This window comes from Lachancea thermotolerans (genome assembly GCF_000142805.1).
Source record: "Lachancea thermotolerans CBS 6340 chromosome D complete sequence".
Taxonomy (NCBI): Eukaryota; Fungi; Ascomycota; class Saccharomycetes; order Saccharomycetales; family Saccharomycetaceae; genus Lachancea; species Lachancea thermotolerans.
This window is the reverse complement of record NC_013080.1, coordinates 576,942-600,119: the sequence shown is the minus strand read 5'-3', so window position 1 is coordinate 600,119 and position 23,178 is coordinate 576,942. Positions and strand designations below refer to the sequence as shown.

Sequence of the window (23,178 nt, the reverse complement as noted above, 5' to 3'; positions counted from 1 at the left end):
TCGTATATCTCAGTCGTACCTTTTCTGCACATTGAAAGACCGATCGTATAGAGTGTTGGCACGTGACATCCGTTGGGAACCGAGGGTCTCGCTAAGGCGGCGAGTGACCAACCCTCGGAAAGGCGGGCATGGAAATAGTCCTAAAACGGTCTCGTTCTTTGATGAGTTTGAATTAACCAGATCCTTAACAAGAGCCTAAATTGTGGAGCTGAAGATGGCGCTGAATATCAAACAATTTATTAACGTTGCGGGCCTCGTGCGAGACCTGAAAAGCTTCAATTTCAGGTATGTATCCTCTGTGCGTGTCCTGGATGAGAGGGCACGCTCTTTTACAAATGCACACGAATACTAACAAGGGTGCAGTGTGTACGGCCAATGGTTCGGCTACATAAACATCTTTCTGTGTGTGGCGTTGGGTATCGCCAACCTGTTTCACGTCAGCGCAGTGATTGTTTTTGGCATCATCGCGATTGTGCAGGGGCTGGTGATCCTTTTCGTGGAAGTCCCATTTCTGCTGCGCATTTGCCCACTGAGTGACAACTTCATCGCGTTCATCAAGCGGTTCGAGACCAACGGCAAGCGCACACTATTCTACGTTGGGATGGCCGCAGTGCAATGGTGCTCGCTGGCCGTGATGGCGACGAGCCTGATCGCCGTGGCCATCGGGCTGACAATCTCGGCGGCCAGCTACGGGGTCGCCTTTTTCAAACACCAGCAGTTCCAGGGCACCAGCGTGATCAAGAGCCCGGCCGACGACGACTTCCCGCACGAGGCTGTGGTTCGCGAAATGCTGTGAGGCTGCGAAGCGCGCCGCGCCGGCGTCACGCCGCACGAGCGACTATCCTAGCTAGTTAGCTTCTTCTGCCATTAACTACTATTACTGTTATACTCTGCATCTACGTGACCTGACGCTTCGGCTGGGCGCAAACCAAGGGGACTTCTACTGGCCTGGCTCGCCGTCGTGCACGCGCGCGATGACCGCGTTCAACACTGTCTTCACACGCTCTTTTTTCACGCGCCCGTCCTGAACGAGCGTGCGTATGCTGGGGCCGGCCACCATGTCGTCGATGGCCAGCCTGACGTTGGTACCCATACTGCCGTCGAGGTCTCCGGCCTCCATCAGCTCCTGCAGCACTTGGTGCACGTGCTTGGTCTTCATGTGCTGGAAGAGGTTGTCGCGTCGTTTATGGCGACTTTGGCACCACGGGCAGTTGTACGGCTTGAAGGAGGAGTGTGACAGCAAGTGCCGCTGGTGCCACGACTTGCGCTTAAACGACTTTTCGCACATACTGCAGCGATACAGCATGGCCATTGACGATCCAGTGTCATCGAAGGAGCCACGGTCGGAGCCGGTTCCGGAGTAGGGCGCTGGGCCGCGGGCGCCGGCGCCGGCGCCCGCGCCGATGCCTACAGCGCCCAGGCCAAACGGTGCAGACGCTGCTGCCGGTCCCGGCGCCGCTGCAACGACGTATGGTCTACCAGCTAGCTGCGCACCACTGCGAGGATCTGGTGCGTAAGCGGAGAGCGGTAGTTCAGTAGCCGCCAAAGCGCTTGGGAATTGGTCAGCAGAGAACCCTTGCGACTGTCTGTGGGATATCGATTGTCTGTGAAGTGACGGTTGCTGCGGTTGCTGCGGTTGTTGCTGGAACTGATACTGTTGTTGAGGTTGTTGAGGTTGATGTGGTTGTTGCTGTTGCTGCTGCTGTTGCTGCTGCTGCTGCTGGGATGTTGTCATCTGCGGTTGCTGAGGCAACTGTGTTGGGATCTGTAGTTGCATGTGCGGATAGCCGCCGGAGGAAGCCGCTGGCTGGCCGTTCCACACGTGATGCGGCGCTTGGTAGGAGTTCCATGCGGGGGGTGGGTATTGGTATGCCGGGTAGGCCGCTCCGGGCGCGCCCGGAGCCGTGCCCGGAGCCGTGCCTGCGGCTGCCGCGGTGGGCCCGGCGGGACCCCACATGGGATACGCAGACTTGTAGTGGTATGGGAGGTAACGTGTATCGTACTCCATGAGCTCATAAAGCGGTCCGCCGATGGGCGGCGGCGGCGGCTGTTGTTGAGCGGCTGTGACCGGCGCCGGCACCGAGGCCGGCCCTGGGGTTGTCACTGCCGCAGCGGGGCCTGGGATGGGCGTGCCAGATGAGTCTGTGCTCGAGGCTCGCGCGTGTTTTTGACGTATCGCGTAAGCTTGTGAGTGCATCTGAGCGACTGAATACTGCGGCTGGCGGTGAACCGTTGAGGACACCGCGGCAGGCGGCACCAGCGGCGGAGCCGGAGCCGGCGCCGGCGCCGCTGCCCACAGGGCGCTTGTGGGAGACTGCGCGGGACCGCCGCCAGCAGCGGCGCCGCCAATGCTGGCAACTGAGCTAGCACTGCTGCGACGACGGAAGTCTAGTTGGGAAGACCCACGCCGGGCGTCACGGTCGATATCCGCAGGGCTGGTGTACGGGTGCACAGAGAGCATGCCTGGGTCGCCAGGGGATCCGTGGCGCGTTATTTTTCCTTTTTGTTAGCGGTGGTTTTCCCGGGCCGTATCTCAAAGTCACGTCCCCAGTTGACCACAGGAACGCAGGCCCCTTGGAATGTACTTCGGTCTTGGCTGCACTTAGATATATACTTTTCAACAGTTATGATGTGTGCTGGCTATGTGTGGCCAACGCTAAACATAGCGGGCGCACCGAGGGCCTTTACCAGCAAGTGGGCGTTTTTTCTCCTGCTTGCAGCCCCTGTCCCGCTTTCCTTCCGACACGGGCGTGCATGCATATACGCATGCAGCATAATGGCTACGTGAAGCACCACCGCACACGGCACGGTGCCACATTAGCTTGCAGCCGGCCAGAACAGTATGTAGTAAGCGGGCCTCGTGACCAGACTCGAGTCGTAGGCGATTGCGCGCGTGCGTCTGCGCACTTGCGCCCGCCGATCCTGAGGTGACCATGCGGCAACATGCATGCCCAACGCCAGGTACAGTCGTAGGGCGCGCTGGTTTTCAGAGAAGACCGTTAGCTCAGCACCCAGCACTGACGGGGACGCACGACTCAGGGAGGCCAGCGTCCCACCCAGACAGTCGCGCAGCAAGTGCGTGCCGAGCCCTTGGCCTCGGATTATGTCAGAAACGTGAATCTCAAACAAATACAGCACACGAGCCGCCAGCTCTTGTCCCAGTTCTGGCTCATCTGTGAGCAGCAGTGACATAAACACCAGCGGCTGGCTGTGTGAGTCGCTGTAAACAACATACACGAGCCCTGGTGTTTCCATTTCTGCCCTCTTCCGCGCCGGCCAGGATTGGCGGCCCGCGCCGTAAATCGCCCGTGCGTGGCGCGTATACATGGGACCGAGGTTCGCAGTTACGAGCGAGAGCAGCTGGTCGAGCAGATCCGCGGGTGGCCTCGGGACCGAGTCGCACTCCGAGGCTGGGGTCGGTCCTGGCTCCGGCTTCGGCCCAGCAGCGCGTGGTTCACGGCGCTCTTCGTGCTGTGTCGCGTCGCTGGGTATTCCGTACACCGCGCGGGTTAGTTGTTGCTGGCCGTTGGGCAGGGTCAACACCAAGGGAAAACATTGCGTCACGTGGGGAAACAGTTCGCTGGCTGGATAGTCCACCATAGGTGTGGCTTGTTTTTTTTTTCTTGTTTGTTTTGCCTGAATTTTACCCGCACCCGCCGTAGTCTGTGAACCTGTAAGTGCGTGTCAACTTTGCCCCAACTTATCATGTTGTTTCTGCCGCGCTAAGCCGCGTGCCGTTTCTTTTTCTGGCTCGACCATGACGCAAGGCACTCCACGCCGGGCCGAAGCCGTCTTATTCGGAGTTGAGCGCCTCCGTTGCATGCCACGCTACTGTCTATGCTGGAGCTTTTTTACCCTGACTCCCCGGCATTATGATTCCCTGAAGGAAAGCGGGATCTGCTCAAGAGCCGATCGCGGCTGTTAACCTCACATTGACTTTCACGCCAGCTAGCACCAAGATCAGGCAGTCCAAATGGGGTATGTTCTGAGCAGAAAAAGAGGAGAAACAAAACGCGAAATTTCCTGGCTCTGGGGTTGGGGAGCAGGGCTTGCGTCTTGTTGACGCGTTCCGCAAAATTTGAAGCTCAACACTCCGCCTACTTTGGAGATTAGGGCGCGGCTAGCGCACGAAGCGCTTACCGTTGAGGCCTCAGAACGCGCGTGAGGTCCCGGTGGGCATTGTCCCAGCAACTCAGCAAAAGAAGGGGACCAAGGGACACCATTTCAGCATAGCCGCCTTTTTTTTTATTTTTTTTAAAATGTGCGTGTTCTTGGTTTTCTTTTGGTGTGTCCCTTTATTTTTTTCCCCATCATTCACGAAATTTCTAGCGCTAAAGGGTATTTTGATCTCTAGGCAGGGGCCATGTCGTTACAGTGACTTCATAGCCACGATATGTTTGGGGGCGAGAAACAAGCGCAAAACTTCTCGTTGCATGTGGTCTCTCGCACCTGCTAGGGTATTCATATTTTGCTGCTATTTCGTTAAGGCCGCGATTAATGTCGGGCTACGCTCGCTCGGCGGCGTGAGCATCATAGATACTTAAAAAAAATGATGCTCTCTTCGCCGGCGGAACTTCGGCGATTTTCAGAAAATTAAGCTCATCTCCAAGAGCGCTATAAATTGACATCTTTCAACAGCGATCATCGAGTTCGATGCCATGTCCTGGGAAAAAGCACAGCAGCAACCCCGCAGAGCAAACCAAATACTCGCTTCCAGGCAGAACCTCCCCGCGCAGTGCTCGAGCAAAGAGCGTTGGGCGGATGGAGGTTACTGCGATGCCTCCACCGGAGCCCCAGTCGCGCGCCAGCCCTCGCCCCCTCGATTTACAAGATTTGTTTCCCTACACACAGTTCCTCCAAAGCTTTGGAGTTGGACCTGCTATATTTCAGGCGTTTTCAGAACATCCGGTGAAATCACGAAGCTGCCCGCAAATCTACACATCTCCCTCGAGCGAACAGTGCGCGCAGTGCGTGCAGTGCACGCAGTTAGTGCAACCTGCCGTTGTTAACCCGTACTAGAGACCCGGCGCGCAAACGCCGCCCTTGGAGCTGGTGCTGCGGCCTCGCAATGGTCCGGATCATGTGCCCAAGCCTTGCCCAGCGCCGTGTCAGCTGCACTCTCATTACCAGCCGCACGTCGACCATATGCAGCGCCAGCCAGCTTCGCCGTCGTGGGCGGGCCCCGAACATATTCTAGGCTTGCCTCGGCACAGCTCGGCCCCGCTGACGTCCGCACCACAGCGGCCGTCGGCGGTACCCACGCCTGCCGAGGCCCCAAAGCTGCTGCGCTACCAGTGTTCGCGCTGCCTCAAAGTATTCACGCGTTCCAGCGCGCTACAGTCGCATATTTTAGTACACACGGGCGATCGGCCGTTTGTGTGCCCGCATTCCAGCTGCTCCAAGTCTTTTAACGTCAAGAGTAATATGAACCGCCACTTCAAGACCCACAAGCAGCTTGGCCTGCGTCGTGGTTCGACGTGAAAACTGAAAGCACCATTCTCTCGCCCCTTCAACTTTTCCGTGCACGGTCTTCGGACCTGTTATGGCCCCAGATGCCCTAGAAACCAGTCATCCGAGCAGTACTGCTCAAACCTCGGTCCGGTCGGCCTCGTGGCTCGGACAATCACATTCGCGGCTTTAACCACTCGTTGATCCCACTAGCGTAGTAAATACTTCTTCGATATAACGCTGCCTGCGAATCCCTAATGCATAAAGAATTAAACAATTAAGCGCATGAAGAGTGCCGCATTCTCCACAAAACGCTACGCTCATGTCTGGCGGACCTGCAGCCGCTGGTCTAACTCTTGATTTTGTCGTATTTTAACCATCGTAACAAGTAAAGAGTGGCGCTAGCGCCCCGAGAATGTTGTTAGGCCTTGTTGCTATGCTCTTGCGCACACCCTCAACTTCTCCGCTTAACGTGATCAAATGATCCGCAATTCAACGGTAAGACACGGACAAAAAAGTTTTTCGGTATTCTTAAGTCCGAAAGTCGTAAAATGAATGACTGCGCTGTTATGGACTTTCGTACCATGCATGCAGCTGTTTCGAACCTCAGTATGCAAAACGCCAACTGTGCCCGGTTTTTGAAACCTGGGGGTTGTTGCGTACGGTTGTCAAACGTTTGCAGGACCGATCTCACGACGGGACGCGCGCATGGTGCATCTAAAATGCGAAAGTCTGTTGACTTTGGCGCGCATTGCCCCGCTGGTCGATCCGCGGTACTCGGAAATACTTCACCACCATGCACGTACTCTTCGATGCCTAGAAGGGGAAGGGGGGAGGCTTATGATGATGCACATAGCGCCAACACTGAACCGAAATGTTAAGTCCAGTATTGCCACGCTGTAACGGTGAACCAACGCCTTAGCTACTTCATTTTACATAAGCGGCGTGTCTCTATGCGAGTTGCTTAGAGAACTGAACGCAGTGTGGCCTTAGGCAGGAGGGCAGGGGGGGGGTGAGTACAATGCGAGTATCATCATAATTTACGAACTGGCGTCACAGAGCGTTTCTTAGAAAGAATCACAAGGAACAGACTTCAGAAGGCTTGCGTTTATTTGCACTGCCACTCAAGACTGACACAAAATCAATGCTTTCACCTGTAAAGAAATGCTCTCAACAACAGAAATGGGGCTGGACCCTGCGCCAGCCATTATACTCGTAGATTGCGACCTAATTTCCGTTATTGTTGATCTTCGTACAAGATGTGGATTTTCTTGAGGGCTAGGCCCTACAGAGAGTGGCCAACGATGCCGCGCGTTTTTCACTGGTAAATCAGCAGCTGTTCGTTTGAAGCCCAACTGATTTCGAGCCTTGCAAAAGAGAAGGTGCACCCTATTGTTGAACAATGGTACTGCATATGGATACGTCTTAGCACTGCCAGAAGGAAAGGATCATCAACGTGCCTGCAGCAGGCAAACAATTGCGCCTCGGAACAAATATCTTCGGTGATTTGTTCAAAAAGTTGGCTAGCATGTCACTGCCGCACGCTAAATGGTCCAATAGCTTTCGTTGTGGATGCCTTGACGTCTGTAGGACGCAGACAAGGCGGCTCATATCCAATCACGTTATACGCGTATAGCCACTAGCAGCTTAGTGGCTAAACTTGGCGCTTTCCAGCCATCGTCTAGTTTTGCTGGCGCAACCACTAGTAGTGGGGCTTTGCAAGCGTAGGAACCACTTGTTATCCGTCGAGACCTCCGTCAAGCTACACAGCAATCATGCTAAAGCACCTCTGTGAATGTGTGCGCATTGTATCTGCAAACCTGAAGGGGGTTGCTTAGCGCGGGGACCGTTGGCTGAGGCTTTGAGTGTTTTATAACCAATTGTAAACCGATGAGCTACAATGGTAGGACGACTGACCGGCTGTCAGTGCATAGTTGTACTGCTACCGAGAACTTGGGATGAGTTGTCTTCGTAAAAAAAACCTTAGTTCGAATCTCGAAATCCGAATTTAAACTTCTTCAAAGATTGCTGTCAGGTGTTAAGCCAACCTCTTTTGTTTTTTCAACAAAGTCATGTCATTATAAACGCATAGGGGAGCGTTTTGCAGATTATGTACACAATACAGGGTGAAAAAATCGAGCACTTCTAAATGCCAATTATTCCACCAATTCATATGGAAGGCAAATTTAACGAAACACGATTTGCTGAGTGCTAACAATAGTAATTGCACGCAGAGTGTGGTTTTGTCACTCGTAAAGTTTAGCAAGGGCTAAGGAGGTGCGTAACCAAGTCCATGAACGCTATTTCATACCTTACAAATAACATTTTGCCGCCCAAGCATGAGGAATCGACGGCCACCCCGCATCGTGTGGAAGACAGTGAGAAAGCAAATGCGAGAATAGACGTGGCACCAAAGGAGGCGCAGAAAAGAAAACGTGCGCGCTGGACGCTACTGTGGTCGATGCTTGCTTTTCTTCCCAACCTGATAGTGGTCAAACCTGTGCTGTTTGTGTGGTTTGTGATCACATTCCCCCTGAGTTTGATTGAGCGCGCCAGCTCTTCCGAGAATCAAGGAATGGGCTTCGACAACGCAGAGGGTGATTCTAAATCAGAGGCGTCTGCAGGGACCATCAGTCCGAAAAACTCGTCCCGCATTAGCACCATTACTGAGGAAGAGGATGACCTCGCCGGAGAAGAAATGATTTTGCAGGCAGATACTGTCAAAGGCTCACTGACAGTTACTAGCGGTGCCAAAGAGCGCCCCCAAGACAAGGGTCGGCGCCAGCCGCTACAACCGCAACAGCAACAGCCCAAGACATCGCGGCAGTCATTGAAGACGAGCAGCGTACGGTCGGGCGCCAGCAGCAGCGCAGGGACTGCACTTGGGTCCCGCCGCATGGGACGTTTTTTGTTCCCAAAGAAGCTGATACCACAGTCGGTGCTCAATCGGCGCAAGCGCCGCACGCTGGTGTTGGACCTCGATGAAACGCTTATTCACTCTATGTCACGTGGAACGTCGTCCAGCAATTCGTCTCAGGGCCACATGGTCGAGGTAAAGTTCGCTACCAGTGGCATCTCTACGCTTTACCACGTGCATAAGCGGCCCTATTGCGACCTCTTCCTAACCAAGATAGCCAAGTGGTATGAATTGGTGGTTTTCACAGCATCTATGAAGGAATACGCAGACCCAGTAATCGACTGGCTTGAGAGCTCTTTCCCAGGCAAGTTTTCTCGCCGCCTTTACCGCCAAGATTGCATATTGCGAGATGGTGTGGGCTACATTAAAGACCTTTCCGTTGTAGTGCCTAACGCATCGCTCAGCGACATATTCATTATCGATAACAGCCCGGTAAGTTACGCTATGCATGTGGACAACGCGATACAGGTCGAAGGCTGGATAAGTGATCCGACGGACACAGATCTGCTTAATTTACTCCCGCTACTGGAGGCCTTGCGCTTTACTACCGATATACGAAACGTGCTGGCTCTCAAAAGTGGTGAGCACGCCTTCACCAACGTATAGAATTACATCCGGACTTTCGGAGTACAATTTCGCTGCGTGATTACTCTCTATTTTGCAGCAGGAGCTTAGCCCCCGATCATATCATACCTCCTATCAGCACTTATCAGTACACTGTAAGCCCGTTGCCACCTAATTGCCCGGTGTCTATGGATTCGGGGTTTCCTTGGACCCAAGGTAGGTCGGCTGGTGAGCGCGGAAGCATGTTAGTTTTGCTACAATCAACCTCACAGAGACTATCTTTGAACGACCTGAATCCTGAAGTCACATGTGCCACACTTGAACCACCACAGCTACTATGAACCACTGTAATTGAAAATCCTTCACGGCTTTTGGTCTATATGGCGCCGCGCGCTTGAAGTCCTTCACGTGGTCTCGTCCTGATGTCTCAGGGTTTTTTTACCTTTTTTTTGTGGGTTTTTTTTTTCTTTTGTGCGAGTGGTCTCCACGCTCGGCTCGATACTAAGGTGGTAGCAATGGTGTGGCTTCAGGAGCCAAAAGCGACGAAGTTTCTACGACGCGAGATAAAGCGTTGAGCAATGAAATACCTGTATCGTATGCTGAACATCTTAGGTGCGCGCACCTTGACTTCAGTGTGATATCTTGTCTCGAGATAAGTCTTCCAGGTCTCGCGATTTGCAGTTGAAATGTTATATAAGGAGGCAACCAGTTCAACTGAGGCGGCTATGCATCGAAGCTCTGAAGACAAGTCACCAGCTCACAATTCTAATCACCTCAAAATGGGAAAGGAGGTGAAAATTGTCGACACACTTCAAGTGGTCGAACATGGGGAAAACTCTAGCGATAGCAGCTCTCTGGGGCAGGAACTTAGCCCTGGGGGATCACATGTCACATACCTCTCTAGAGGTCATCTAGCGAATGAAGGCGCGGGCGCCGAGGGGAAAACTGAGCAGGAAATTATTGAAGAGGAAGAGCTCACTGAGCAAACTGTTTGGGAAGGGAACGTTTCACTTCTACAAAACTCTCCCTTTCCGGAGGTTCGTGCCACGGTCCCACCAACAGACGACCCTACGATTGTGTTGAATCACTGGAGGACCTGGTTCTTGACTACAGTCTTTGTGATAGTGTTCGCGGGTGTCAACCAATTTTTCTCGTTACGCTATCCCTCGCTTTCTATCAACTTTTTGGTCGCTCAGGTTGTTTGTTATCCTGTTGGAAAAATTCTAGCACTGCTCCCCGAGTGGGATTGCCCTCGTTGCCCCTGGTTCAACCTCAATCCAGGTCCATTCACTAAAAAGGAGCACGCAGTTGTTACAATTGCTGTCGCTCTGACCTCTAGTACTGCGTACGCCATGAATATTTTGATTGCACAAACAAATTTTTACAACATGAAGCTTTCAGCAGGTTACATGATTCTACTTGTATGGACCTCCCAAATGTTGGTATACGGAGCAGCTGGGCTAACCCGAAGATGGGTCGTTTCGCCAGCGGCTTGCATATGGCCCCAAACACTTATTTCGGTCTCACTTTTTGATTCCTTGCACAACAGGTCTATTGATAAGACTAAGGTGAATGGCTGGAGCATGTCCCGTTACAGGTTTTTTGTCACGGTGTTCTCGGCTAGTTTTGTATGGTACTGGGTTCCAGGGTTTCTGTTCAAGGGTTTATCTTATTTCAATGTGGTCCTCTGGGGCCCTAAGACCAGGCACAATTTTATCGCTAACACCATCTTTGGTGTTGAAAGTGGCATTGGTGCTCTACCTATCACTTTTGACTATACACAAATCTCTCAAGCGTTAACTGGCTCTGTTTTCGCCACACCCTACTGGGTCAGTGCGAACTCATGCGCCTCAGCTGTTCTGTTCTTCGTTATCATTTTGCCAATCCTCTACTTCACCAATACTTGGTACGCAAAATACATGCCAGTCATCTCGGGAAGCACTTACGACAATACTCAGCAGAAGTACAATGTCAGCAGGATTCTCAACTCAGACTATTCTATTAACTTCGAAAAATACAAATCGTATTCTCCCCTATTCGTCCCTTTCTCATACTTACTGAGTTATGCACTTAACTTTGCAGCCGTAATCGCTGTATTTGTTCACTGCTTCCTCTACAATGGAAAAGAGATCAAAAACAAATTTAGAAACAAGAACTATGGGGGGCAGGACATCCACATGAGGCTATATTCCCAAAACTACAAGGACTGTCCTGATTGGTGGTACGTTGTTTTACAGGTTATCATGATAGCCTTGGGTTTTGTTGCAGTTTGCGCGTTTAACTCGCACCTTCCTGCTTGGGCTTTTGTGGTTGCACTTGCGATTTCCTTCGTGAACTTTATCCCCCAAGGTATTTTAGAGGCAGTTACAAATCAACACGTCGGCTTGAACATTATTACTGAGTTGATTTGTGGCTACATGTTGCCATTTAGACCTATGGCTAACCTCCTCTTTAAGCTATACGGATTCATTGTAATGAGACAAGGTCTCGAGCTGAGCAGGGATCTGAAGCTCGCACTTTACATGAAAGTACCTCCACGTCTAATATTTGCTGTTCAGATTTACGCCACTGTCATATCGGGACTGGTCAATGTTGGAATTCAAGAGTGGATGAGATCGAATATCAAGGAATTGTGTTCATCCACTCAACCGGATGGTTTTACATGCAACAATGGCCGCACAATCTTCAACGCTTCCATTATCTGGTCCATGCCTAAGTACTTGTTTTCCCCGGGTCGCATATACAACCCCATCATGTGGTTTTTCTTGATAGGGCTTGTTGTACCTATCATTGTCTTTGTGCTTCAAAAGAAGTTCAAGGGAAATGAAATGCTGAAGTTCTGCCATTCACCTGTCTTTTTCGCAGGGCCAGGCAACATTCCACCCAGCACCCCTTATAACTACACCCTATATTTTGCCTTGTCGTGGGCGCTTAACACAATCAGAAAAAGGTTTCCTCGGTGGTTCAGCAAGTACAACTTTGTTATGGGTGCTGGCGTCGAGACTGGAGTGGCTTTAGCTGTGGTTATAATTTTCTTGTGCGTTCAATATCCTGGTGGCTCGCTGAACTGGTGGGGGAACAATGTTTACAAGAACACTTACGATCACAATTATCGGAAGTTTTACAACTTAAAGAAAGGGGAGAAGTTTGGTTATGACAAATGGTGGTGATGACAGGATAGGATATAATTTCATGTATAAACATATATGTACTGAGTCAAAAATGATAGATAATTAATGTAAACCTTGATTTTGTATTATACCTAAGATTAGCCAGGACTACCTTCCGAGCCTAGAAACCTATATGAGGTAATGAAGGTAGCAGTTCGCTCAAACGTCGGCAGAACTAGTTCTGGGGCCTAACTGTAAAAGATCTATTAATAACGAGAAATTAGGTTGAATATATACATAATGATAATCATTGTTTTTTTGGGCGCTATGCCAAAGGCAACCTTAAACCTGGTGAGTGAACACGTTTGGATCATGCTGGACTTTGACCATTGGCCTGTATTCTGGTTTCCACATTTGCTTCGTAACCCACTTCAGACATGACTCAAAGTCACGTGGGACCTTGACCTTCTCTTCGGATCCAGGGACGTCTTCTTCTTCAATGCGGGCTGTTCCCTCCTTAAGTGCCTGCAGGATTACTGCAGTAGCAACTTTCGACGAAGTGTCATTAATTACTTCCAGAGGAGGAAGCAATCCAGGCTTAGAGTCATTCTCTGTCATAGGTGACAACGCAGCAAGTTGATCAACGGCGGCAGATATCATTGTGTCAGTTATGGCAGTGGCACGAGACAAAACAGCTCCTAAGCCGATACCAGGGAAAGAGAAACAATTGTTGTTCTCAGAAATTCGGTATCCTTCGACGGGTGGGAAGGGAGACCCCGTGGCCACCAAGGCTTCAAAGTTAGTCCACTTCATCAGATCTTCGGGTACCGCCTCATGCAGTCTTGTTGGGTTAGATAGAGGGAAAATGATAGGCCTTGGGTTGTGTTTGTGCATTTCTTGAACAACAGCTTTGTTGAAAGCACCCGCTTGGGTCGAGCAGCCAATGAGACAAGTAGGCTTGACCTTGCTAACGACTTCTAACAAAGATGATGTGTTGACACCACTCCACTTTTCGTCTGGTTTAGCATACAAAAATTGAGCGGGAGAAGAAGAGGACTCCATAGACTTCATAATCAAACCGCGTCTGTCCATCAAGTAGATCTTGGAACGAGCCTCTTCGACAGTCAAACCGTACGTCACCATGTGGTTTTTAATTTGATCAGCAATACCTAAACCAGCGGAACCTGCACCATAAACAAGCACCTTTACGTCTGCCAATTCTCTCTTTGTATGCTTGAGAGCGGCTAGCAGCGATGCCATGACGACCGCACCTGTACCTTGAATATCGTCATTGAAGCATGCTAACTCCCCGCGGTAACGGTCTAGCAAGGGTCTAGCGGTGGTAACACCGAAATCTTCGAAATGTAAAACAGCAGATGGGAATCTTTTCTTGAGGGCCTTGATGAATTTGTCAACAAATTCATCATACTGCGCACCTCTAATTCTAGAGAAACGGTTACCCATATAAAGTTCGTCGCGTGCCAACTTCTTGTTATTAGTACCGACGTCCAAGCACACTGGCAAAACACGTCCAGGGTGAATTCCAGCACATAATGTCATCAAGGCCAATTTCGATATAGCAATTCTAATTCCACCAATGCCTTGGTCGCCAATACCCAAAATGCCCTCAGAGTCACTTACAACAACGTAGTCAACATCTTTACTTGTACCATAGGCAGCTAAGCGGCGCTCAATGGAGTCAGGCTCAGTAATGTCAAGAAAGACACCCTCTGGCTTACGGAACCGATGTGAATAAGCAGCGATAGCATCACCTTCCGTGGGCGTGTAAATGATGGGTACAAGTTCACGAATATGGCGCCTTACGAGCTCGAAGTACAAAACTTTGTTCTGAACGCGCATCGATGTCATGAAATCATTTTTAGCAAGAGGCGTTTTGAGATAACACAACTGTTTGTATGCTCTCTCGACTTGTTCATCTAGAGTGTTGACCATGGGGGGGAGTAGGCCTTCGAGGCCAAATGCCTCCCTTTCTTCCTGCGTGAACGCAGAACCCTTATTGAAAAGCGGCGAGTTCAAGAGCTGGAATCCCTCCATGGGACACTCAATAGGTCCTTCCACGAACAAACGCGTTTGCTTAGGAACTGGATCCTTGAGCATGGCTTTTGCTTGTGATCCCACCGGTTCAAGTTTAAGGTGCGCAGGGTCTCCACATTCTGCACCGTTGCCAAATGTGTTGTCACGCGTTGTAGATGCGAGATTCATAGGCGACCCGCTGGTATACAGGCGCGCGAGCCTACCAATCCTGATAGAAGTCTTGATCACAGACTCTACACGAGCAGACATTATGGCAAATTTAAACCAAACAAAATCACTCGCTGAAGGTCAAAGTGGTGAATCGCGTAACTTATTGAAAAGCTGCGGTCCTTGGGGGATATATCTTTTAAAAGACAGCCTTCCGCCCAACAATGAGTTATTATCTCGAGCCTACTTGTATACCTCGTCACCTTGCGTTGGTTTGCACTTTTTTTTTTCATCGTCACCCGGTTTGTCCCGAAAAGAAGTCCGTTTCCGGTATAAACAAAAAGTAAATGCACTCAGTAAGCTCGGATAAACTTCATTCTCTCATGTGCCTACGGATAAGACTTCGACTTAGACGCTTATGTCTAGTTTTTCCGGCGCTATATTGGGCCTTTACTTTTAATGATTTCTTCCGAAGCTGCTTAAGTAAGATCGTAAGGCGCATCTTGGTTGGGTGAAGTGGGCCAGAGGCCAATTGTAATATGATTATGTTGATCTCGCACCAAACAAACTCTGAGTTCCTAATATCGCCTCTAAATTAGTTAGCGTTTCGTACCACTCTTGGCATAATTTCCTTTTGTTTTGGCTGCTCCCTCTGTTGAAGAACGAAACATGGGCAGACTCATAAAATCACTCTATTATTGCAATTGTTTACCCTTGGCCAAAAGGCTATTTAGTTAAGCAAGGCTCCAAAAGACATCCTCTAAAAGCGGATCATTCCGGTGCTAAAAATCACGATTTGATTGTCCCCATTAATATTTGAATTGTTAACTATGTAAATTGAAGTGCCCGCCCTTGTTTTAATATGATACTTGAGAAACCAGCGGCCTTCGTCAGCAAATTTTGCTTCCATTTATCGCGAGCTAGGTTGTAATGGGCGCTATCCAGCACTGCCAACGTTTAATGTCAGCTTTGTATGAAGGGCGGGCAGCTGTGTTTTGCTAGTTCGCCCTGAACAAGCAAAGTCTAAAAGGCCGCAGACAGGCGCTGTAATAAAGTAATAGAATCATAAACTAACGTGTTTCTTACGAATATATCCAAGATAGAGGAGCCTAAAAGCTGAACTTAGTCTTTGTGATGTTTTAAAATTTCGCAAGTTCCTTTAAAGGCCCTCGTATCCCTTGGACATCCTTAAATGATACAAGCAGAGTTATTAATTAAAAATTGCCAACTGGCCTAGCTATCACGAGAATTTTCTCCTCTCATTTAAAAGAATCGAGTACTGTTGGACTGTCTTCCTCCGAACTTTTGTCTTGCGACAGGCGGAGGTTAGTTGCTAGCCCTTCTTACCAAGTATCTGATTCTATTTCTGGAAGCAATCACACTCTGAAGCAGCTATAGTACACAAAGATTTTCGGCAGACTTTTGGTTTAGTCACCCAGCGTTTCTCCGCCCCGATTTACTGTTAATTGAAAAAACAAGACTCCGTAAAAGCTATCAGTTATACCAAAACCGCTGCTCAAACACATAATAAAGTTTGCTTCCAAGTACCAGACCCGCAAAATCCGCGCTGTCAGGGAACTCGAAGTTGCCTTCCCCCCACGCAGACCGCGGATATGACTCAGTTTCTATGGATTCAGCAGCCCAAAACAAACGATGACTCGGGCAGCACAGGAAAGAACTCACAGTCTAAAGCTCCTGTAATAGGAGTCACAGGGACCTTTGCAATGATGGGAGGGCCAGGGGACGACGCACCGAGCACAGGAGGAGTAGTACAGACTACAAAAAAAGGTATCATTTTGAACCCACAACCCTCGAAAAGCAAACGCGACCCTTTAAATTGGCCTGTTTGGCGTCGTGATACTGCGCTTTTTGTCGTGGGCTGGCACTGCTTTGTTGGAGGAGGCCAGACGTCGATCCTTGCAGCCGGGTCCAAAGGTTTGGCACTGGAGTTTCATCGTTCGCTGAGCGATATTTCTTATTTGGTAGGTGGCATGATGCTTGCTTTAGCGCTGGGGTCAATCATAGCCTCCCCATGTGCTGTAATATTCGGTAAAAGGATTGTTTACTTAGTTGGGATCATCATTTTCTTTTTTGGTAGCATAGGCTGCGCAGTATCCCAAAACTATGAAAGTTTGTTAGCTTCTAGGATTGTTTCGGGGCTAGGTGTTTCTACCATTGAATCTCTCCCATCTGCTACTGTTGCAGAGATCTATTTTGCCCACGAAAGAGCCTATAGACTAGGGTTCTACACCCTATTGCTCCTGGGAGGCAAGAACCTTGTTCCTCTACTCGCATCATTCGTTTTTGAATACCTCGATAGACATTGGTTATTTTGGATTGTTACCATAATAGTTGGTGTGAACTTTATGCTTCATGTTCTTTTCGTCCCAGAAACTTTCTGGGATAGAACGCCGGTTCCAAACGAGAGATCGATACGAGAGACTGCAATAGCGCGTGCTGCAGACGGAGCCCGCGATGTCGCAATTTCCGGTTACTCAGCACCAAAATTTCAAGGTGAAGAAGATGCTAGTCTCTCTAAAAGTCTTTCCCCGGAGCTGTTGAAATCTGTTACGCCTACTCAATCTCATCGTTATCTTTCAAGGGTGAGAACAAAGATAAAGTGCAGTAACATAGCTCAGTCCCATCTGGTGACAGGTCTAGGAATTTTCCATGGAAGACACTCTGTTGACAAGTGGATCATGGTTATGTTACGCCCCTTTGTTTTGTTCTGCTATCCAGCTGTTCTCTTTGGGGCGTTCCTTTACTCATTAGCGATCGTTTGGCTGATCATGGTTGCTCAGATAATCAATACAGTTTATGGAAACCCTCCCTACAGTTTCAGTTCCATTCAAATTGGATTGGTTTACGTCTCACCATTTGTTGGTAGCATCCTTGGCTCTTTATGTGCTGGCCCATTAAGCGACAAAATGGTAAGGCACTTTGCCAAAAAGAGCTGCGGTATTTACGAGCCTGAGTTCAGGCTTTTTATGGTCCTCCCCGCTGGCTTGTCCACAGCCTTAGGTCTAATGGGTTTCGGCTGGTCTGCGCAGGCTCATGATGCATGGATCGCTCCTACTATATTTTTGGGTGTTGTGGGATTTGGATCTTCATTAGCCAGTACAACGGCTATAACTTTTACTGTTGACTCGTACAAATGCTACGCTCAGGAAGCGCTGGTGACTCTAAATGTACTCAAAAATGTCATGGGGTTTGCATTTTCCTTTTTCAATACAAAGTTCAACGTAAAGAGCGGCTACAAGACAACATTTATCGTTTATGGCTGTGTTGAATTAATTGTGTGCCTCTTTGCTATCCCGCTATACCACTACGGAAAGAGAGCAAGACGATGGACGGACAGTAAAGGGCTGCTGGACTTTTCTTATGTCAAGAAAAACCATTCAAGAGGCTCGACAGGTGATAGACATATGGAAGATAGTTATCAAAGCTAAGGAAAAAAAAGGCCGATGTGCATAATGGGTACGTCAAACCAGGCCCCTTTAGCTAACGGTGTTAACATGGCGATTGAATGTATATATTGAACCCGACATTATAGAGCCTTTTATTTCGTAAACAGTTACTGTATTATAGCGAAAGGCTTTCACTTAGATCAAATAAGACTTAAAACGACGTGTGTGGGTTCCTTTTGACGCAGGATTAGCTGAAGCATGGACCGTCCCATCGATGATATAGTCAAGAACCTCTTGAAATTTGTTGTCAGATGTTTCTACCCAGGAGCGTATGTACTGGTTCTAGATGCAATTCTTTTCCATTCTGTGCTTTCTGAAGAGGATTTAGCGCATCTACTCGGGATAAAACGGCCTGAGCTGCGTGGTCTTCTGACAAAGCTACTTGAAGATCGAATGCTAGCAGTACACTCTCAGCAGGAGTTTCATTTCAACACTAGGAGCATCAAAAGATATTACTATTATATCAAGTACCCTCAAGCCATAGATGCTATAAAATGGAAAGTGCATCAGATCGTATCGAGGCTGAAAGATGACCTGGACAAGAACTCAGCCCCTCAGGGCTACATGTGTCCTATATGCCAAAGTAAGTATTCTCAGCTTGAGGCTGTGTCACTACTGAACTATGAAAAGACCCAATTCTTGTGCAGCTTGTGCGAAGAGCCGCTAGTGGAAGATGATTCCGGAAAGAAATCGAAAGAGAAGCAAATCAAGCTTAACAGGCTCATGGATCAGGTTCAGCCTATTATTGACTATCTTAAGAAAATCGACGATTCTCGAATCGAAGAAAACACATTCGAAAGCTCACTGGCGAGACTGATTCCGCCTCAAAACAACTCTGTCGCTTCATATACTGTTAATCCCCGGTCCAAAAAGAGTAAGATGTTTACGCCTGGTGACAACAGTAACTCTGCCTTGGATAATGCTAGCAGCAGACGTGCCGGTGCCAAGTCGCAGGCAACTTTGCACGTGAATATCACTACTGCAAGTGACGAGCAGGCTCGCAACGAGCAAGAAGAGAAAGAAATGGAGGAAAAGAGAAAGCAAAATGCTCTGCCAGCATGGCACGAGCAAAGTACTGTAGGCAAGACCGCTCTTGGAAAGTTAGACGGAGACGAAGACGTTGCTGATGGGGCGCAAATTCCAAACGGCAATGGACCAGAGCATTCAGATGATCCCGCCGATACGCAGGCTACACCGGTTGCAGAAGATATACCTGAGCCCGCTCCGCAACTGACTCAGAAAGAGATTGAGGAAAGAGAAGCAGAAAGAACGCTTGCAGATTATTACGCCCAACTTGCGAAAAAACAAGCCTTGGAAGATGAAGACGACGATGGGGAAGATGACGAGGTGGATGAGGGTGTGGAGTTTGAAGACGTTGGTAGCGACAATGAGAACGAGGGCACCTCCCCTTCCGAAAATGTTACCACCTCACAAGAGGTTGCATCGCAGGTCACTGAATCAAAAGCCGCAGAAGAGTCAAGTGCAAACAATCGAAAGCAAACTGAAGAAGTTGACGATGATGATATGGATGCAGAGTTTGAGGATGTTTAGTTTGCTTCTTTTACAATCTATTGGCTCTGCATAGCCGCGAAGCATTTCTCGAACGCACATCGTATATAAGTATACTAAATTTTTTTTGAGTGTTGGCGGCTCATCATCTTCCTAGTTTTCAGATTAAAGGCGATAAAACAGAGTATATCTCCGTTATACGTTGTGCATTTATCAATGGCACAAGACAGCCAATGGAAGCTGATAGCAGCCACTGCTATCTTTGCTGCCGCTACCACTAAGTTTGTGGATACCCTAGTCCAGAATTATCAAACACATGGTACAATTCTACCAAAAGGAGAGGCCACGGCATCTGTCAAGCCTAAAGGAGCTCTGATTGAAGAATACAACGAAGACTTGATACGAGAACAATTAGCGCGCAACTACGCATTCCTAGGAGAAGAGGGTATGGAAGCTCTTAAGGGGCAAAACATCGTGGTCGTCGGAGCTGGTGGGGTTGGCTCTTGGGTTGTTACAATGCTGGTTAGGTCAGGTGTATACAAAATCAAAGTTATTGATTTTGACCAGGTTTCACTTAGCTCATTGAATAGACACAGCTGCGCAAACTTGAAAGACGTTGGTACTTCTAAGGTTGGATGCTTGAAGAAGCACCTTGAGGAAATCGCGCCCTGGTGCGAAATTGATGCAGTTCATGAATTATGGAACAAGGAAAACGCCGAGCGGCTTTTATTTGGCGAAGATGGCAAAGAAAAGCCAACATTTGTTATTGATTGTATCGACAACATTGACACGAAAGTCGACTTATTAGAGTTTGTCTACCGCAACGAAATTCCTGTTATCTCTTCTATGGGAGCTGCGACAAAGAGTGATCCAACAAGGATAAATGTTGGCGACTTGACGAATACAGAAGAGGATCCACTTGCGCGTTCCGTCAGGCGGCGTCTGAAACAGAGGGGGATCACTAAAGGCATTGCAGTCGTTTTTAGTGCAGAAAAGCCAGACCCTCGCAAAGCTTCCTTGCTTCCTCTCCCTGAGGATGAGTTTCAGAAGGGCAAAGTTGACGAGTTGAGCGCTTTGAAAGACTTCCGTGTTAGAATATTGCCTGTTCTTGGAACCATGCCTGGGGTTTTTGGCCTAACTATTGCAACTTGGGTTTTGACAAAAATTGCTGGATACCCTATGGAGCCTATCGAAGGGAAGAACAGGATTAAGATCTACGACGGAATTTATCAATCCCTTGCCGGGCAAATGTCTCGTATTGGGATGCCAGACCAGCGTGTTCCTATAGCTCTCAAAGAGATAGGCTATATCTGTGAAGAAGTTTTCCGGGGTAAGTCTCCTGTAAGTGGGTTTTCTACAAGACTCACTCTTTCTAAATGGGACCCAGAAAAACCCGTTTCATTGCAAAATGTTGTGCTCTTAACTAAGGAGGAGCAGAAGGAGCACGAAAGACGCGTTTTGAATGGTGGAGAGCGCTTGGAAGATTGCTATTCCGCGGACGTCTTAGAATTGGTGGCTAAAAGGTTCAAAGAAGAGGAATATTACTCTCAGTTCAGATAAGCTGAATATTACTAGTACATAATTTGGAAAAAATCCAATTGAACTATTTACAAAAGAGAATTCGTAACTTATATGGCAAGGTACCATTTCATCCTTTCGTAGACGAAGAAGCTACAAGCAACCATAGGAGTAACCTTGATGTAGCCTATACTTAGACCCACGAAAAACCCCCTCCACCCGCGCTCCTTGTATATGACCCGTATCATATCTGGTATCGACTGGAATTCGTGAATGGATGTAGGGGAAACAACGCTGACTTGAAGCCTTCTTCTTATGATCTCAAAAGGGTAAGAAGCAGTTTGAGATGCCATCCCAGCAAGACCACCTGCCACTAGTTCCGCCCATGTTTTGAGAGGCCTGTTGTTTTGTTTTTTCGAGCGCATACTCAGCTCTTCATTTGACACATGCAGTACAGAGTACGGAGCAAGCACTGAGCTCCTCAAGATGTCACCGCATAGGTCGTGTGCAAAAAAAGAGACTCCCGCATACGGAATCATACCCAAAACGGTGGGAGTGAACCCCCGATAGAAGTTGCACCAATGCGCAAACCACTGTGGAACAAAAGGTTTTGATGTCAACGACTCCGAAGCCCGCTCGGTGTATATTTGTTTGATGATAGGCAACATCCTAATCCTCCTGTGGTCCGTCACATATGCAAGCCTGACTCGAATAAGGTCTAGCGGATATGTCATGAACACGCTGCAGAGCCCTGCTAGAGAGCCGCTGGCCAGTCTGCGCGCATGTGTCTCGTATTCCTTTGACGGTATCATAACATTTCTGATCTGTTCATATGCAATGAATTTAATTGCTGCGTAAGGAAATATCCGGATAAGTGTAGCCGAATGCCCTTGGTAGAAGCCTCTGATGCCATCCCGCGCGTTAATGTGAAACCCTGCTTGGACAAGACCTAGCATTGACCCTGAGTATTTCAGATAGTGCGGGTTCGAGGTTTGAAACAGTATTTTGATCCTATCCAAGGGTGCTATTAGTGTTTTGGCACACGAGCCCGCAATACCTCCAGCCAGTCCAGACCTCAGGATGTAGTGTGCGGAGTACTTGTCGACCATTCGCGCTTCAGGCGACGCGCGAATTTCATTATTATTATCGGCATTGCACATTGAACCATGCAAGCTCTAACCAATAGTCGAAACAAGAGTGTTTAGAATGGTTGGCCGGCTAAATCTCAGAGCTTTATCAATAAATCATAAAAAGTAGGTTTTCGACATTACATTGGTCCGATATTAGTCACCCGTGACGAACGACATTCCATATGATTGGTAATTCGAAAAAAATGTTAGTTTCCATGGTAAAAAAAAGTGAGCAGAGTAAGACATTGCCGCCCATCCTTAGCAAAGCTGCCTTCGCGAGCGATGTATCCTGTTTGAAAGAGATTTAGTGACCTACTACCAAAAAAATCCCTTGCATGATTGCTTGAATCTTGAAACCAATAATAACTTGAGGTGGCCCCGCTACGACAAACTCTTTCTACGATTGCACGTATATGGTAATTCTTTCTTGTTGGAGGGGGGGGGCTTGGGATTGTATTTATATCTTGGCCCTGCCTCCGACGGCTGTAACGCAGCGTTTATCCTTTAATATACTCGCGACGACGTATAACATCTTCCCAAAGACAAAGAGGATTTCACGCAGCAAGATCGTGGTGCTAATGTATGCTTTGAAGCCATTGCTTCAGCACCTAAACTCAAACCGAAGGCTGTGTCTCCATGTCGATGCGATAATATGAGAGGAAACATAAGATATGCCGCTTGAGCATGCCGTGCGGAAAAGATGCAGAAAAAACGAAACCCGCGCTTCAATCAAGCAGCCTTTTAGAGTGAAACGCGAAGGCCGTGCTTAGTTCTCAGGATTTGCAATCGCTTCAAAATTTGAATATTTAGAGAAACAGCGCACCGCAGAACCTTGTTTACCATGCTGCAAGCTGCCTTTTTGGCAAAAAGTGAAATTCGGCAGCGGCGCAATGGCATCAACTCATCCCTCTTTATTGCGCTTAAGATGCATCAAGCTTGATGTGGCATGAATCTTGGAGTTTTTGTTTTTTTTTTGACTATGCCCTCGGAGTGAGAGGAAACGGATGCTCAAGTTTGGGCACGCACGCTCTGTTCAATACCGTACCTCTTTTCCTTTCGCTGGTCTTCATTAGAGAACCACTTGATTATCCCATGCTATGTTCCACGATTCACGCGTTTTTGTCGCTTTTAATAATGTTCACTATATTGAGACGGGGCATAAAATAAGCTTGGTCTGACGTTATCCTGCAACTATCCCCTGTTTTCCTGTTGTAGGTCTTAGCCAAAATGTGCCGACAGCAGCAGGCCTGCGCGGTACGATCAGTTTGGTGCGTCTGGGCACCCATTATCTGCTGATGTAGTTGTCAAAAGAG

At 48.6% G+C, this 23,178-nt stretch overlaps 11 protein-coding genes across 11 annotated transcripts; 7 read left to right on the top strand and 4 right to left on the bottom strand.

Annotated features, from left to right (window-relative positions):
- Positions 1-214: 214 nt before the first annotated feature.
- TVP18 (Tvp18p) lies at positions 215-796 on the top strand (the record flags this gene model as incomplete). The annotated part of the gene is made up of 2 exons (XM_002552974.1): positions 215-285; positions 364-796. The coding sequence occupies 2 exons, from the start codon at positions 215-217 to the stop codon at positions 794-796; spliced, it is 504 nt and encodes a 167-aa protein (XP_002553020.1).
- A 144-nt stretch (positions 797-940) lies between these two features.
- MOT3 (Mot3p) lies at positions 941-2,461 on the bottom strand (the record flags this gene model as incomplete). The annotated part of the gene is made up of 1 exon (XM_002552973.1): positions 941-2,461. One exon carries the CDS (start codon positions 2,459-2,461, stop codon positions 941-943), a length of 1,521 nt encoding a protein of 506 aa, XP_002553019.1.
- Positions 2,462-2,817: 356 nt separating this feature from the next.
- Positions 2,818-3,600, bottom strand: NAT4 (N-terminal L-serine N(alpha)-acetyltransferase NatD; the record flags this gene model as incomplete). Its single annotated transcript, XM_002552972.1, has 1 exon — positions 2,818-3,600. One exon carries the CDS (start codon positions 3,598-3,600, stop codon positions 2,818-2,820), a length of 783 nt encoding a protein of 260 aa, XP_002553018.1.
- Positions 3,601-5,145: 1,545 nt separating this feature from the next.
- Positions 5,146-5,481, top strand: KLTH0D06798g (KLTH0D06798p; the record flags this gene model as incomplete). Its single annotated transcript, XM_002552971.1, has 1 exon — positions 5,146-5,481. One exon carries the CDS (start codon positions 5,146-5,148, stop codon positions 5,479-5,481), a length of 336 nt encoding a protein of 111 aa, XP_002553017.1.
- A 2,260-nt stretch (positions 5,482-7,741) lies between these two features.
- Positions 7,742-8,971, top strand: NEM1 (Nem1-Spo7 phosphatase catalytic subunit NEM1; the record flags this gene model as incomplete). The annotated part of the gene is made up of 1 exon (XM_002552970.1): positions 7,742-8,971. One exon carries the CDS (start codon positions 7,742-7,744, stop codon positions 8,969-8,971), a length of 1,230 nt encoding a protein of 409 aa, XP_002553016.1.
- Positions 8,972-9,615: 644 nt separating this feature from the next.
- Positions 9,616-12,099, top strand: OPT1 (oligopeptide transporter OPT1; the record flags this gene model as incomplete). The annotated part of the gene is made up of 1 exon (XM_002552969.1): positions 9,616-12,099. The coding sequence occupies one exon, from the start codon at positions 9,616-9,618 to the stop codon at positions 12,097-12,099; it is 2,484 nt and encodes an 827-aa protein (XP_002553015.1).
- A 282-nt stretch (positions 12,100-12,381) lies between these two features.
- MAE1 (malate dehydrogenase (oxaloacetate-decarboxylating)) lies at positions 12,382-14,343 on the bottom strand (the record flags this gene model as incomplete). Its single annotated transcript, XM_002552968.1, has 1 exon — positions 12,382-14,343. The coding sequence occupies one exon, from the start codon at positions 14,341-14,343 to the stop codon at positions 12,382-12,384; it is 1,962 nt and encodes a 653-aa protein (XP_002553014.1).
- A 1,511-nt stretch (positions 14,344-15,854) lies between these two features.
- KLTH0D06710g (KLTH0D06710p) lies at positions 15,855-17,690 on the top strand (the record flags this gene model as incomplete). The annotated part of the gene is made up of 1 exon (XM_002552967.1): positions 15,855-17,690. One exon carries the CDS (start codon positions 15,855-15,857, stop codon positions 17,688-17,690), a length of 1,836 nt encoding a protein of 611 aa, XP_002553013.1.
- A 216-nt stretch (positions 17,691-17,906) lies between these two features.
- On the top strand, positions 17,907-19,259 carry TFA1 (transcription factor TFIIE subunit TFA1; the record flags this gene model as incomplete). The annotated part of the gene is made up of 1 exon (XM_002552966.1): positions 17,907-19,259. The coding sequence occupies one exon, from the start codon at positions 17,907-17,909 to the stop codon at positions 19,257-19,259; it is 1,353 nt and encodes a 450-aa protein (XP_002553012.1).
- Positions 19,260-19,433: 174 nt separating this feature from the next.
- KLTH0D06666g (tRNA threonylcarbamoyladenosine dehydratase) lies at positions 19,434-20,777 on the top strand (the record flags this gene model as incomplete). Its single annotated transcript, XM_002552965.1, has 1 exon — positions 19,434-20,777. The coding sequence occupies one exon, from the start codon at positions 19,434-19,436 to the stop codon at positions 20,775-20,777; it is 1,344 nt and encodes a 447-aa protein (XP_002553011.1).
- Positions 20,778-20,845: 68 nt separating this feature from the next.
- LEU5 (coenzyme A transporter) lies at positions 20,846-21,895 on the bottom strand (the record flags this gene model as incomplete). The annotated part of the gene is made up of 1 exon (XM_002552964.1): positions 20,846-21,895. The coding sequence occupies one exon, from the start codon at positions 21,893-21,895 to the stop codon at positions 20,846-20,848; it is 1,050 nt and encodes a 349-aa protein (XP_002553010.1).
- Between the last annotated feature and the right edge of the window lie 1,283 nt (positions 21,896-23,178).